We start from the raw sequence: 17,319 nt of genomic DNA, 5'->3' as shown, positions 1-17,319 counted from the left end.
TTTTTCATTGGCTTCTCTCAGAATTGTACATTCTCAGCATTCAGGGCTTTAAAGATCTGAAGCAATATCAGAAAATTCATTTTGAAACAACAGGCAAGAAGTGCAGAGATCTGGACATGTGAATCTTTGTTCAAACTACTATATGGTGCTTAACAAGCAAGTGGCCACATTGTATACCAGCTTCAATTTCTGAGTTAACTGAAGTTGCAAGCCCACATAGAACACATTGCAGTAGCTAATCCTCAAGTATTAAAGAAACAGATAATAGTTTAAAATAAAGCTCAGTCCTTCATCTATAAATCGCTCAGTACTTTGCATAGACAGGGAAACTGAGTCACATGTGATTAGCATAAGATCTAAACATATTAAACCAGAGGCAGAATTAGAATGGAAATCTCTCTCACTCCAATGCTGTTTTCACCTGACCATGCTGCCTCAGTGCAGGGGAACACATACATGGTATCACACACCATTATTATGACTCAAGATAATTCAGCATTTTAAAATCTTACTATATGTTCCTACCCTTCTAGATTTTATTTTGATTCTGTCAAATAAATAAGACTAATAGCACAAGTCCATCTCATGCCAAACATCAGAAATCAAAAATTTGCTTCTGTGGAATTTCACAACTTTAAAAAAATTTTAATCATTCAAATTAGAACAATCTTCCCCTCTACCCTCTCACTCCAAATTTCCAATTAAAAAAAACAAAACATTGAAATTAAAGGGAGCATCATCACTTCCTCTTCTGTTTGTGCAAGGCTGATCAGATGTTCTTGAGAATGTGTACAGGAGAGGTTGGTAGAAGAATGGCTTGGTTTCTGAATCTCATTGGGTCTTAGCCATGATGGAGAGAAAGCTAGTTCTTTGTTCCTCAACTCTAGACTGTGCTGGGCCTGTCCAGAAAATGATTTGTAGGCAACTTACTAGTGAAAACATGGGCACTATACCTTAAACTTAAGCAGTCATCTCAATTTCACATTAGGAACTTCCATCCACTCATGATCCTGAATGCCCATGGCACATTGTCCTTGCTCCCAAGGTTACTTGTGCATATTGCATTAAATGCCATTAGATAAAAAAACCATAAATAGGTGCGGGGGAGGGGGAATAGGTAGTGCTTCCTTTCTGCCAGAGGATTGCTCATTTCTCTGGGGTACCAAATCAAGATCCATCTTGCTTGCTGTTCTAGTCCCAACACTTTTTTTTATTCTTCACCAGCTTTAACAGGAAAGGTGGAGAATGCCTTTTTGTTACTGGTTAGGACATTCTCTTGGGGAATAGGGGTGTGGATTTGAATCCCATCAGGTTCAGATGGTTTTATAACATAGATCTCCCCCTTTCTGTAGGTGTGTTCTAATTATTGTGTGTGCCTATGGTACAAAGTGAGTCCCAACACCTCTGGCTATGCTTCTGAGGGAAAGTGACCAAGGGTGCCATACCTTGTGCTAAATTCAGTGCTGTTGGCTTCAGTTAGGCTTGCTCTGGCAAATCCTAATGGTTCATGCCCTTGGGGATGTAAGTGCCTTCTCACTCCAGAGATGTAATGCAATGGAAATCATGCAAGAGCTAGGTTCCTATGTCATCAAGTTGGATCACTGTTTGCATACACATAAGTCCAAGTGTGGGTGCCTAGACAACTGCAGTCCAAAATGGAGGCACCAAATGAAGTTAGGTCCCTAATGCATTTGTGGCTGCTTGGGGCTGGGCTGGATTGTTCTTTGGAACATGCACACTTAAACTTCATATAAGTTTTATTTAGGTGCCTATGGGGCCAATCTGGGTCTAGCCCTGAATGATCAGTTAGGACCTGGCACAAAGGTCTAAGACAATGGTTACCTATGTCTAAGACAATAAAATACTCAGATTTATTCTTGGATTAAATATATGTAATGTATTTACATTAAATAGGTTTTGAGGGTCTCCAAATTCTTTTGAATTTTATTTAACATACTTTATATTATAATACATCTTTTTCACATTACACAAATGAAAAATACAAGCAGATTGAAAGACTTCCTCAAGACTGTATTTATAGAACTATTTTAACAGATCCAGCAAAAGAATAATTTAGAAAGCCCAGTCTTACATTTAATTTGTGCCTTTCATTCTGAAGGACCACAAAGGACTTTGCAAATTGCTAAACAATATAGGAAGCTCACATTTTAATGCTGAAATGCAGCCACCTCAGAGATGAGACATAGCAGATGTTTAACAGCAAAGAGCAAGACCACAGAACAGGGCAGCGTGCTTTTCAAATACAAACTTCTACTTGATGGGCGGACAGGGGAACAAAGGAAGCAGATTGTAATTATTTAAATTGGAATTAGGCCAGAACTCTGGGTTGGCAACCCTGTACTTTGAAAGAGCACCATGGGATCTGATTAGCACAAGCGATTAAGCTCTGGGTTTTACAATTCATTTAAAAGAGCAGAGTAATGCTGTGTGATACACTGTAGGTTCAGAGTTTGGGTACACAGAAGTGTGTGGATGTTTTTTTCAAAGCTTACCCAACCTATCTTAACCTCCTGAATCTACAAAATTGGGCTGGGAAATCTCTCTGGATTAGTTTCTCTCAATTTCTGGCATTTTTGTTTCTAGTTCTCTAGCTTCTCTCATGTTCTGGTTTTTAAAAAAAATATTCTTAGCACTTTTATATTAAAGCAATAAAAAATTAATTATCCATGGCTTTACAATGCCTGAATTGCTACTAAAATTGTCTAATGAATTTTTTGGGCGGGGCTGCATTACTGAACTGGTTCTGTGGAAATATAATTGGCTCCATAAAGATCAGATGCTTTGAAGACAGCAAATATTACTTATCCAGAAAATAGTGTAAAGGAATTTGCCTGAGGAGGAAGTGCGCAGGAGTACACACATTCCTTACCTGGAATTTCTATGGTATCTTCAAAATAGAATTTGCGCAAATAAAGCGGGGAAAATGCTTAGTTCAGCAGTAAGATTAGGTATAATACAGAGATTGAAGCTTGGAATTTTAATTTCATGGGATATTTCAACAATGCAAAATCTATTTTCATTTCCAATCAGAATGAAAACTTTTTACATATTTATTATGCAAAACCAATTTTTTGGAAAAAAATGTTTAAGAAAATTTTCATTTTGAAATTTCAAGAATTTCTCTTTGATGTTGGCATTTTATTTTTACAATTTTAAATATATATACACGTGTATGTGTGTGTGCATATATAATATTTACATTATTTCATGAGTTAGTAGTAGCATGCATAACATGCCACTCAGTTTCATTATGGCACAGAAAGAATACTTCACTCAAGTGAAGATGATGTTTCTATCTGTATGAAGGGTCAGCTGCCATTAATGATTTTAAAGATAAAATGAAAAGTAATAAACCGTGTAAACTATTATACTAGTCCATGACACGTAAGCTGTAGTAGGGCAAAGTATTCACTAGTATTGCTATGTCATGAAGTAATGTAAAGCTAATAAAAACATGCAATCTTAAAATAAAATTTGAAATAAGTTTTTAAAATCCCAGCATAGCTTTTCGAATATTTAAAAAAAGTATTGTTTCTTAAACAGAATGCTTTGGCTTCAAAAATATGTTTTGATTTTTATCAAATCAATGCAATTCTTCAAATAATTCCTTTGATTGAAACATTTTTTCTGACAAAAAAATTTGATGGCATTCATTAAATACAATAAACTGATGAACAATTTTTGACGAGCCCTAGTACTATGTACAAAGATGAAGCATGTTTATTGCAGGTTTAAAAGTCTGCCAGATGCAAACAATGCAGGTAGAGCATCCAGCTGGAGGCCTTTGAATATCAGACTGGAATTCAGCAAGCCTCAAAGGTTTTGGTTTGTGCAGGTCTGGTGAAGCACAGTGGGTTGGTTTTTTTTTTTTTTTTTTTTTTTTTGTAGCACCTAAAGTCCAAGTGTTTAAACAAAGCAAAAACTGAGAGATCTATGTGGGTACATTTTCCTCCTACATTCTTCTGCCAGGCCTTAGACCATGCTTAGCTTTAAACTTCTTGTGAGCAGTATAACTGTTTTCTGGGCCTTTTTACTTCCTATTCCTTACCTCCCAATACTTTCAGACATGAGCAGTTAGCTGCACTTCTCCATTCTGAGGTGCAATTCTCTGTCCATCTGGGGAATCAGCCCATTTCACCGTTCTTTTCAAATATGGAAATGGTCAGGCTAACTGTCCGTTGCAGATGCAGATATGTGAAGACAGAAGACAACCAGAAAGGCAGTGAATAGCTCTCACTAAAATAAGAGCTAGCTGCAAGTTTTTATGAATTAGGCCCATGAACAAGATGAAGCTCCGATAAAATCTTTACCAGTGTTTATTTTCAGGGTTTGCTTGTTTTCAGGTTTTAGCTCTGCCCTGAATACGGTCTGTGCTGTCACTGCCACAAGATTGCAGCCCCAGGTCTATCTCCATCCCCGTCCCCAGAGCAGCTCCTTTCCCAGCCATGCACCCGGCCAGTGGTGCTCAGACTTTACCCGCCCCTGTCTTAATGCAATCCAGCTACAGGCAGTCCTCAGACTTACGACACAATTGGTTCCTGATAACCACATTGTAAGTCAAAAGGTCACAACTTGGAACCAGTTTTCTTATAGGAACAAAGTTAAAAATGAGGGACTGGTTCCTTTATGATGCTGGACCCAGCTGCATACAGCTGGTAAGTCGGTGGTGGGGGTGTTACCCTATGGGGTCAGGCCAACTCTCAGAATGTCAATATTGCACTGTTAGACAGGAAGGCATGGTGCACAATTGCACATATACAAACACACCAATCAATTAGGTACACACACACATATACACACACACACACATATACACACACACTCTACCAACTCAGGCACATACACACCCAAACCAGCCTAGGCACATGCACACCTATCACCAATTCAAGCATGTACACACTACACAACAAAAATTAGATAATAATCAGTTGTCAATACCCACACACACTGTACATATACATGGATTACTAATTCATATATCATGCACACAATGACATATATACACACTCACCAGTTCACACACATACAACCCACTTACACATGCACACAGGTAAGTTCCTAACTTGGGTGGTACGGTATGTATGTGTATGTTTGGGATACCCGAGGGAAGGTTAAAGTGAGAGAGAAAGTATGAAGAGAGCAAGTTGCTGGAAGCAGTATTAGAACCAGTAGACTAGAGAGAAGCTGGCTGAGGAACTGAGGCATGGGGTTACTTAAGGTCAAGTGGCCCCAGGGTTACTCGGGTTCACCTGGTGCCAGGGTGGAAGCAAGGGAAAAAGCCCGGGGGCAAGGAGGAGACAGCCAGGAAAGAGAGAGGCAGAAACCTGGGAGCTTGGGGCTGGAAATTGAGGCAGACAGCTGAGAGATTGGGGTGGGGGTGGCAGATAAGTGGTGGCAAGGAGGAAACAGTCAGGAAACAGACAAAAACCCAACCTACTCCCTAAAATGATAGGTTTATTAAACAGACAACACACTACACAGCTCCATGAAATGATTGGTTCTCACACGCGCACGCGCGCACGCACACACACAAGCACTCACAGTGGCAGCAGGAGAAGGAGACTCAGTGGAAGGGCTGGAGTCCAGGTAGGGAAGAGAAACAGAGTTCAAGTCCTTGGTTGAAGAGGGGGTGGGGGGTAATAGCTACCTATCCAGGCTGGAAAGGGGTCCTTGTCCAGCAGCTGTTGTCCAGAGGGGGATCACCGGCAGGGCCTCTGGGTGGATAGGTGGTGTGGCATGGTGCTGGTCCAGATGGAGAGGGTGTCCCACTAGGTCTGTCTTCACTGCCCTCTTTTATGGAGCAGACACCCTATGATCATCTATGGGGAGGGCCTGTCCAGGCAATGTCAGTCCTGTTCCAGGTGTTCTTACTGAGCATGTGTGGCCTTGGCACAATGGTGGGTTGCCTTATCTTTTGTTTCTTGAATACTGAGGGTGGTTCCAAGGGCTGGGTCGTTGGTCCAGGTATTGGTATTGATGGTTGGGTCACTCAGAGGGAGCTATTTTTAGATCTACTGCCATTGTCTTTTAAGTGCCCTCATTCATCCCCATTCATTCAGGAACCAAGTTATATAGGAGGGGTAGGTGTGAGTCACAGGTTATAACATCAGGGGACACAAGATGGAGGCTTGACATGACTTATGCTAACTTACATATGTAGGCCTAAAACAGTAATCACACAATATAAAAGCAGTCAAAAATTAATACAAACATAATAAGTATCACTTATAAAACACTGAATATCTATACCAAAATAGCAGGGCACTTATTTACAAAGAGGGGAGAGAAAAATAAAACTGACTATAAAACTTACTATGTTAAAGCTTATCCTATATCTTAGCTTACTTATAATTATCTATAGGGAATAGAGAGGGAGAGGAAAAGTCAGAAATAGTTGGGGAAGGGGTGGGAATCCATTTTAAAATAAAAAAACAAACAAACTGGGGTTTTTGCTACAGCGGGGGGGGGGGGGGGGGAGGCAGATCAATGCCCTGCAGTGAAGGAGGGATTGGGGCTGGGGCTGCCCAGCCAGGGCGGGGGAGCGTGGGATGCAGGTGCAGGATGGTTTGGGTAGGTGCGGTAGTGCTGGGAGCGGGGACTATGACCTGCTGCCACTTGCTAACCCAGGGCAGGGGGGAGGGGGGTGGCGGCATGGGGCAGAGGAGCCATGCTGCCTTGGACAAGCGGTGCACAGTGGTGGGAGCCACTCCAGACTCCCCACGACAGCCAGACAAGCCACGACTTTGCCCTTCCCAGCCTCGCCCCACCCTGCCCCACCCCGGTTGGGTGAGCAGCAGCAGCAGAAGCAGGGCATGGCAGGGGCATGTGCCATGGATCTGCACAGGGTGCATGGGGGACTGGGGGTTATGGGGGGGGGGCTGCAGCCACCCTAAAATTTCCCATAGCTCCTGCCGTCTGCCCGTAGTGCAGCGTGGTACAGCCCCAGGCCTGGCGCCCTGTGCAGATCCGAGGCACACCCCCCCCGCCCATGCCATGCCCTGCCACCACTCACTCAGCTGGAATGAGGAAAGGTCAAGCCACAGCTCATCCAGGAGGCGTGGGGAGGCTGCCGCTTGTCCAAGGCAGCGCATTGCCTCCACCCCACGCCCCCTGCCCCAGCTGGGTGAGTGGCGGGAGGGCACAGCCTTCCCTCCCAGAGCCCTCTGCCTAGACTGGAGCTTGGCGTAGCCCTGGCCCCACCCACCCCGCACAGATCCGAGGCACACCTCCCCCCTTTGCCCTCCCAGACTGGTGGCACGCAGTGGCGGGAGTCACCCCATGCCCTCTTGCCCTGGCTGAGCAGCTTGCTCCAGCCCCGGCCCCAGCCCCAGCCACAATCCCTACCTCGCTGCAGGGATTGACCTGCCCCCTACACCCCTTCCTTCCCTTCACCCACAACACACTTACCAGCTGGATGCAGCAGTGTCAAGTGTCATAAAGGTGAAACCCATATTGGAACCTTGAAACAGGGTGTCAGTTTACAAATATTATAAATGCCGTTCATTGTAACTCAAAAACTCGTAAGTCAAGGACTGCCTTTACATTTTACGCAAATCCCTGAAAGATTAGCTAGATCCTCTTCCTTCTTTCTGTTTTTTGTGACCAAGTCTTGTAACACATGCTGTAATCTTAGCTTTAAATATTGATGTATTAATGGTGTTTCAGGGGCTTGAACAGGATGGAATAGGATTTAGTTGCCCAAGTCTAATTTGGCATCTAATAGGTAGATAGGAGGTACCTCTAAATTTCTGATGGTTGTGCTTTTATGTTAGAGGCTGTCCTAATCTTCTCATTCTCCACTGCATCTACAAGGCAGTCTTTTCTCCTGATTGATAATGATCAATATGAGATTTATGTCCAAAGAATATAAATTACATTTTACTTGGTGCATCTACATGTGTGCTGGACTGCACAGTTGTTACTGCGCAGTCCAAGCCTGTACAAGTTGTTTCTGATGCTACTGCTCAGTAGCATCAGTGTCACAGTTTGTGCCTGCCAATGCTATGTTGCCATAGTGATGAGCAGGGATCCTGGTTTTCTCTGATATAAAACAAATTCCCCAATTTTCAGATTAAGAAAAGTAACCCAAAATCCACTTTTTTTTCCATGGTTAAAATGAAACGCCACTCATACATACATACATACATACATACATATACTTATTAAAAAAAAGTTACCCAAAATCCACATTTTTCTGTGATTTAAAATGAAATGCCACATATATATTTCAAAGTCAGGGCGTAGATATATGAGTAGTATTTCATTTTAATGAAGGAAAAATGTGGATTTTGGGTTACTTTTTTTAATCCAAAAATTGGGGATTTTTTTTATCAGAGAAAATCAGGCTCCCTGGTGATGTGCTATGTCACTGTAACTCGTTGCTACAGTCACGTAGCATCTTGTGTAGACACGCCCACCGTATCATACATGGCACAATACAATCTTTAATGTGGTTAGAAAATTGAGAACAAGTTAGATCCCTTGACTCCTCCAGATGAATCATCTAGGATTGCATGAGGTAATACTGAAGAAAGAAGTAGTAACAACATCCAGAAATGGGTTCTCCCCTTTCATAGAAGAGACTAGAGGACTAGAGGACAATCACTTCTGGGATCCAGGGATGCATTTGTGGTAAATAGTTGGGAGAGGCAAGGTGTGAGATAGCAGCGAAGTAGCTAGGTTTGCTACAACTATGAAAAATGAACATTTGTCTGTTAAGTATGAAGACATCAGACCTCAAAAAAAGGAAACTACTTTCTGCAGAAGTGGTTGGGAAGAACTTATGATCCTGGCATTCCTCAGTGCCAGTGGTGTGAAGAAAGGCCAAGGGAGCTAATAAATAGGTAGGGTCTCCAGGCTAGCCTCTGACTGCTCCATGGAGTAGGGAGTAGAGGACCTCTGCACACAGAGTAGAGAGGATCAGTACTGATTTGAGCAGGTCATACTTTTAGCACAGGTGCACTAAATACCTATTTACCCAAATCCAAAATGACTTTGAAATTAAGATGACCCCCCCTGCAAAAATTAGATTTTATACATGGAAATTTTATGAAGTTGCTATAATTTTCCATGTATAGGATCTAGAATCTAAAGTTGTATCAAATCTAATCTCCCCACCACTATGACAGGGCAAGCAGCTGCAGGAAGGCAGGCAGCCTACCCTTCACCCCTTCTCTCCACGCTGCCTATTCCTACCACCATTTGCTCTCTTGCTGTCTGTCTCACCTGTTCCCTGCTTCCACCCCAGTGCCTGCATCTCCTGGCACTTGCCCCCTCTGCCACTTGCCTCCCTCATGGTGCCTGCACTCACCCACCTTGTTCCCTGCTACTTGTTCCCCCTCCTGCCTGCCCCTGCTGTGCCTGTGCCCTCTGGCACCTGCCACTCCCATGTCTCCCCTCCTTAACTGCTTTCCCCTTCCCGGCATCACCACTTATCCTCTGTCCTGATTCCATCCCTGCTCCAAGGGCATGGAGCACATGGGCACTCTGGCCCCTGCCCAACCACACAGCAGTGGCAGCTCTGGCCCTAACCCTGGCCTAGCTGGAGCTGGGGCCAGACCTGACACTACCACTGCTGTGTGGCTGGATGGGGGCTGGAGTAACCACGCACTCTGAGCCCCAGGTTGGCAGGTCTGGAGCTGGAGCCCGGATGGAGAGTATGCAGTGGTGGCGGGGGGGAGGCAGTGGAGAAGAAGACAGTGGGAGGCAGGCAAGGAAATCAGAGGCTGTCAGGGGCCAGGTGGTGAGAGAGAGCAGCAGCTGCAGCTTCGACTCCAACCCTCAGCCTGGCTCAAGGCCAGATTCGGAGCTGCAGCAGCCACCTGCCCCTAAACTTGTACTGAGATCTAAGACAAGGACCTCTTTTGTCCCATGCTAAATGGGGACAGAAATCTTGTCTTGGATTCAAGTAAATGCAGTAATTTGTAATAAAAATTAATAGATTTTGGGGCATGAAAGAGTTCTGAACACAAGAATTATCATTTTTGAATACACCTTTTGTTGATCAACCTGTCATTATTTTAGGCTCTTTATATACAGGGAAAAATATGGAAAATATCACTCCCGTGATGTGAAAGGAAGTGGTGCTGTAGATGGCGTAGCCCCATGAAGAATAATGAATTAAAACTTTCCTCCTCCTTTGATTTTTAACTTTTCATAGATTCATAGATGTTAGGGTCGGAAGGGACCTCAATAGATCATCAAGTCCAACCCCCTGCATAGGCAGGAAAGAGTGCTGGGTCTAGATGACCCCAGCTAGATGCTCATCTAACCTCCTCTTGAAGACCCCCAGGGTAGGGGAGAGCACCACCTCCCTTGGGAGCCCGTTCCAGACCCTGGCCACTCGAACTGTGAAGAAGTTCTTCCTAATGTCCAATCTAAATCTGCTCTCTGCTAGCTTGTGGCCATTATTTCTTGTAACCCCCGGGGGCGCCTTAGTGAATACTCACCAATTCCCTTCTGTGCCCCCATGATGAACTTATAGGCAGCCACAAGGTCGCCTCTCCTCCTTCTCTTGCGGAGGCTGAAAAGATCCAGTTTCTCTAGTCTCTCCTCATAGGGCTTGGTCTGTAGGCCCTTAACCATACGAATGGCCCTTCTCTGGACCCTCTCCAGGTTATCCGCATCCCTCTTGAATTGCGGCGCCCAGAATTGCACGCAGTACTCCAACTGCGGTCTGACCAGCGCCCGATAGAGGGGAAGTATCACCTCCTTGGACCTATTCGTCATGCATCTGCTGATGCACGATAAAGTGCCATTGGCTTTTTTGATGGCTTCGTCACACTGCCGGCTCATGTTCATCTTGGAGTCCACTAGGACTCCAAGATCCCTTTCCACTTCCGTGCCACCCAGCAGGTAATTCCCTAGGCTGTAGGTATGTTGGACATTTTTCCTCCCTAGGTGCAGCACTTTGCATTTCTCCTTGTTGAACTGCATTCTGTTGTTTTCTGCCCACTTGTCCAACCTGTCCAGGTCTGCCTGCAGCTGTTCCCTGCCCTCCGGTGTGTCCACATCTCCCCATACCTTTGTGTCATCTGCAAACTTGGACAGAGTACATTTCACTCCCTCGTCCAAATCACTGATGAAGACATTGAAGAGTATCGGTCCAAGGACCGAACCCTGTGGGACCCCACTGCCCACACCCTTCCAGGTCGAAACCGACCCATCCACCATGACTCTCTGGGTGCGACCCTCCAGCCAATTCGGCACCCACCGGACTGTGTATTCATCCAAGTCACAGCCTCTTAACTCGTTCACCAGTATGGGGTGGGATACCGTATCGAAGGCCTTCCTGAAGTCTAACTTTTATGCTTGCAACACGGGAACATGTTACACGTTATGGGTGTGTAGAGACTGAAACTGACTTTTTATAGGAAAACAAGGAATGCAAAGGCAGACATGATTGATTTTTTTCAAACAAACCTTAGAAATCTTTGCAACGTATACGCAAGCCTGAACCACTATCAGCTTTCATCTAGAGGAACAAACCTATCCCACCTTATTAAAGCTCTGTTTTTTAATGTTGATATACTTAAATCTTTTTGACACCGCCTGCAGTAAAAAAACAGTTTGATAAATGAATGTCTTTGGAAGAAGAATGATCAGAGAATACCTTTTTTGAAATGAAGCAAATAAAACATTTTTATTGGTAATTCAGTGTGTTTACACTGTGTCAACCACAGAAGTTGCTAATGTAAGTGACCATAGAAAATAAAATATATAACACGTAGTTATGAACAACAACAAAGAAAAATGTTTACACTTTTGTCTAGGTACATACAACATTCCTTTGCTAAGCCATCTGTGTCTGGTATGAGCAGTACATAACTTCAAAAGCTGGAGGGATAGTGAAAAACCTATAGCACGTAACAGATACTATGTGTTAACATGGTTTTACGTTTGATTTCTCTGACTTGTACAGTGTATCAGTGCAATTCACTCAGAATTGAAATCTATTTGTGCAGGATTACCAGGGCTGATATGTCTGGCTCACACACATTCAGAACATCCAGGGCTTGTTCACTGACCCTTTCTCAGATACATAAGACAGTTCTGCTATTTATTTTCCTAGCTGACGTCTGTATATCTCCTGTTGAGGCTTAAGCAGTGCAGTTCTCCACATCAGGAGCTACTTTTATCCCCTTTTATCTCATCACATTTCTAGACAAATGTTCATTCTTGAATACAATTTACTTGTTTGATACCTGTCCTGTAATACTTGAATAAATAATACATTTCATGTTGAAGTATTAAAAACCTCTCAGTGGGCATGTCTAGTGTGGTTGAGTGAAAACCTCTCAGGGGGAGTGGTAGCATAGTGGGTATTAACCATGCTAAAAGCCTACTGCGCAGTGTTATTATGCTAATATGTAGTAAAGCATCACTAAAAACTGCAGTGGTGCTACTGTAAAGTTGCTTTAGTTACTATGCATTTAGTTAGTACTTCTTATTAGAAGTACTAAATTAAATGCACTATAACTAAGATGCATTAATGAACATGTAGGCATACCCAGTGTGCCTCAAATCTGTTATTCCTGGAGTCAATAATTAAATTTTCATTGACGTTAAGGGAAGCAGAAACAGGCCTACACTGATTGAACACTTTAGAAAATCTTACCCTTTGTGTCTCAAATTCAGTTTTAGGTAGAACACAGTATCTCTTGTGCCTTCCATTGTATTTTTTAAAATCACATCAGCAGCAGGATCATTTGCTTTGTTTTGCTTCTAGGAAAAAATGTTAGTACTGGAAAATCTCCCACTGTTTTCAAAAAACATGAAAACAAACCAAAAAAACCCTCAAGAAGTTTATATTGTTTTTCAAAAATTAGGGAGCTATACACTCTCTTGTCTTAATCTGCAATATAGGATCATAGGAAAATAAGGCTGGGAGGAACCTCACGAGGTCATGTAGTCCAACTCTTTGCTCAAAGCAGGATCATCCCTCACTAAACCATCTCAGCCAAGTGTCTGTTTAAACTGCTCTTGAAAGCTTCCAAGGATGGAGATTCCACAGCTTCTCTAGGTAGCCTGTTCCAATGCCTGACCACCCTCATAGTCATAAAGTTCTTCCTAATCTCCAACTTAAATTTCCCCTGCTGAAGCTTGAGGCCATTGCTTCTAGTCCTGTCCCCTACAACCACAGAGAAAAGCCCATCTCCATCTTCTTTTTAATCACCCTTCTAAATGCTTAGTCCCAGAGGCCTGATCTTAGCAAGAATGTAGTCCAGGAACCCCCCCCCCCCCCCCCAAAAAAAAAAAATTACACAATTGGAGAATATAAACAATTACATTTTAAATAGAAATAAAAATAATATACATGTACAAAAGTGTAATGATACAACTTTATGAAAATAACACTGACCAGCATCAAACATAGGATTCCGTTAGTTGTTCTTTTTTAATATTTGAGAGGCATTTCATAGAAATAGTAGTGGGTTTTTATTTGCATTAATTCACAGCTTAGCATGAAAATTGATCAAATAAATGGTATGTTGAAACATTCATAATATTTTCATGGTATACTAGTCAAATTATTGATTTCCTGGGCAAAAGACAAAGAATTATTTTTAATTAAAGAAAGCCTTTTCTACTTAACAATTAAGGCATTGTCAGAAAACAATTTGAATCCCTTACACCAAACTGCTGTATATAACGTTGTACCAGCTAGATTTGTGTGTACAGGAAGATTATAACAGTAACCTAAAGATAGAAAGTGTGCACAAATACACACACACATATATTGAGACCAGATCCTCCCTGTATAAATAGGTTCATTTCCATTAATTTTAATGGGGGTAATATCAATTTATAGCAGTTGAAGTTCTGGCCCAAACTTATTTTATCCTGAGACAAAGGCACTTTGTGGACAAGGTACAAAAGTTAAGAAAAATAAGTGAGGATTTTGTATGTATGAAACTTGGAAGTTTAGCAGTTTCCTGAGTTATGAAATATTTCATTATAGTATTGTGTCTATTGAAAATGCATATCCTTAAAAGCAAAACATGTTTTCTAACTCTATTTCTAGGAAAACTTCATAATTTGCTTCATGAAAAGTGTTAATAAATCTTTGGGAACATAAACTGAAGAAACAAAGCCAAAAAACCACCAGCCACATATATACAAAATGCAAATTGCTCCTGGCAATACTCATCCTGTTTACTACAGGCATCATTATTTATCTATATTTTTACAGGGTCCTGCCCATGTTTTAATATTCTACAATGAATTATGCTTCACCAAAATATTTACAGAAGTCAAAACTAATCACTAGGGATCCTTTCTCTGATAAAAAAAAAAAAGCCCAATTTTTGGATTAAAAAAAGGAACCCAAAACCCACATTTTTCTAAACACCACTATAGCTCGCTCTCTATATATTAGTGGTGTTTCATTTTAATCATGGAAAAATGTGGATTTTGGGGTACCCTTTTATCCAAAAATTGGGATTTTTAAAAAAAATCACAGAAAACTAGGATCCCTGCTAATCGCACATGTTCCTAAGCAATACACAAAGACTTGTAATGAAGCACATATTTTAAAAGTGTCTAGAATTATGCACGAACAATAGTGTCCTCTTTAAGTACAGTGTGTGAATATTTTCTTTAAAGACTTAATAGAACTAAATCTCAATATTACTGAATATTGTCTGTTTCTTACTGCTACATTTTGTTTTATATGCTTTATTTAATGGCTTTTCATCTGAAAAACAGCAATTTGAAGTAAATTGATTTCTCTCACTTGAGGAATCAATTTCACTTGTAATCTCTAGTAAAAGGAACTTGGCTGTACTACTGTCAGCTACCAGAAAGGCGATCATTTAAAATAGACATTGTCATTTAAAAAAAAATCAATAAAAAATAGTTTCACCTACTGTGCCTTATTTTGTAGATCTACAATCATATTTTTCCTGTTTTTAAAAATCTTTTCCCCCACCCCTGTTTTTGTATATAAGACTCTCATGTAAATAACAGAGGAAACAGTGAAACGGAATGTAAGCATAGTGCTGCCAAATAAAGAAACTGATAATATAGTGATTTTAAATAACAGTATTTTAACACTAGCAGTTTAAAAAAAAAATCAGCTATACATATGATTTTTAACTTGACTCAATACCTCTGATATTGTTCCTAGCTAGTAATGTAGCATTCCTGATAAAAAAAAATACTTATGTTTTCCTTCAACCCTGTACTACAAAATGTTTTGGATTTTTTAATAATTTAGATACTGCTTAAATCAGCTAAAGATAATACAATAATATTAATAACACAATTTTGGCTTTGATCTAAAGCAAGTCACAGTTTACTATTTCATAGAATGTTGACTTCGGTTCCTAAGATTCTTGTGGGGATACAAACGATTGTTTGATAAACAGGAAGTGAGGATAGCTTGGAAGTTCGAACTCCAAAAAGTTTAAGTGCTTTAACAATGACTTGTTATTCTGCTGCTATTCATCACATTTGCAAATGGCTAATGATACCATGCATAATTATGAATGTTATGAAGAGTTTGGGATGATCATTTTTTTTATGATTTGCTTCTTGTGCAAATACAGAACTAGGTTTTTCAAATGCTTCAGCATCTTAAAAACAGCAACTGTCATTCAAATAAAGGCACTGAACTTAATGTCAGAGGCTATATCTTTGACACTTTTTATGATGAGCTGTATTTGTTACTGGAGCGGAAATTATCATATCCGTGATCATTAGCTTTGAACTTCAAGCAGGACTGTTTTTCTTCGAGGGACAGTAGATCTTTGGATTGGCACCAGCAACACAAACAGGACTGTTTAAATAAAATGAAGAAACATTTTATATCTTTCTATTATACAAATGCTTTCACAATACATTGCAAAATTGCTATAACTCATTCATGACTGAGAGTTTGGGTGCCATTTAAACTCTTCTGTACAAGAGGAAGAACAATATTCTGTCTTCACTTATACCTCCATAAATATCAGTTGAATATAGTTAGGCTTGGCAGGATTCGAGTTTTACTGGTAAGCATTGATAAACATTGATTTCAACTCACACTCGCAGACCAACGAAAAAATATTTCCATCATTAATAATGGAAATGTATAGAAAGGAGACATAAGAAAAATGGTGACTGATGGAGTTTTTGACAACAGGTGGAACAGTCCTACAGAACCATGCTGAGTGTAGTTTGGACTGCAACCCCCCAAAATCCCAAGGGACTAGGAACAAAGGAAGAAGAAGTGACAAAGAGGACAAGGGAGCTATGGGTGAGTTAAGCCAGGACTGATGACATCTCTGCTGCTCAGCTGATGGCAGTCCTAGAGTAGTTACATTTATCATGGCAGGTGGTTAAATGGCACTATAATAATAGTATACTGTCATTAATAAATTATCTGTCCCCTATGCCTCTAATTTTGCACCATCCTGAAAATTTTAATTGATAAAAAAATTAATAAATGCTTAAAAATAAACATCTATATTATCAGTCAACTTTATTAAAAAAATAAAAATCAAATTCTCCCAAGCCTGAGTATAGTCTACGACTTTTATGTATATGAAGACAGACTGAAAGGTTCTCTGTCATCATTTTTCCAATAATCTTTGATGAAAGTAGCTTTCATTCATAAGAAAACAAAACAAAAAACCAGGGAGAATTAGCTAAAGTAAAGGTAGAACAGAGAAATTACTGCATCTAGTCCATTCCCTCTGCCAAAACAGAACTGGTCTGTGGGCACTCGGGACAACTTGAAAGGAGTTCTGCCCAATTCACACTCATCTATGAAAGATGTTTTGTAAATTCCTGAATTTACAAACCATCTTTCGTAGATAAGACTACAAACTTCATAAATATACTGGATACAAAAATTCATGGACTAAATATAGACATGGATTTATGGCACATTATAACCTGCCTGCCATCTGATAACCCTAGGTAACCTGTTTGCATTTTACCAGCTACATTCTATCACCAGTTCAACATTCCCCCTATACCTCACCTGTCTCACACCTATTGTCTCCCAGCCCTCTGATCCTCACTGTCACCCACTTGCATTTTCACAGACCTGCATTTTGCATTTTGGCTTCTATTCTACCCAGAACAGCGCACAATTCACCAGCAGACTCTCTGCCTGAAGAAGGGTGTTTATTCTCTTTTGCTGTATTCCTGCCCCTTGAATTCTGAATACCTTTCTGCACAGTCTCTCTGCTTCAACAGCAGCAATGCAGATTGCCCCTCACCTCATAGCCGTGTTATTTGGACATTCTTCTTGGGTTGTGAGATACTGGTTTGAACCACGTTAGGCTGAGGAAAGCCTAAATCCCAAGAATC

At 41.1% G+C, this 17,319-nt stretch overlaps 1 protein-coding gene across 1 annotated transcript in view; it reads right to left on the bottom strand.

Moving 5' to 3' along the window:
* Positions 1 to 11,633: 11,633 nt before the first annotated feature.
* EDNRB (endothelin receptor type B) overlaps positions 11,634 to 17,319 on the bottom strand; it is a 28,337-nt gene continuing 22,651 nt past the window's right edge. Inside the window, exon 7 of the mRNA XM_014610476.3 lies at positions 11,634 to 15,799. Coding sequence (XP_014465962.3) covers positions 15,668 to 15,799 — 132 coding nt within the window. The 3' untranslated portion in view covers positions 11,634 to 15,667. The remainder of the gene's footprint in view (positions 15,800 to 17,319) is intronic.

This window comes from Alligator mississippiensis, chromosome 1 (genome assembly GCF_030867095.1).
Source record: "Alligator mississippiensis isolate rAllMis1 chromosome 1, rAllMis1, whole genome shotgun sequence".
NCBI lineage: Eukaryota > Metazoa > Chordata > Crocodylia > Alligatoridae > Alligator > Alligator mississippiensis.
This window is presented reverse-complemented; position numbering and strand designations above follow the sequence as displayed.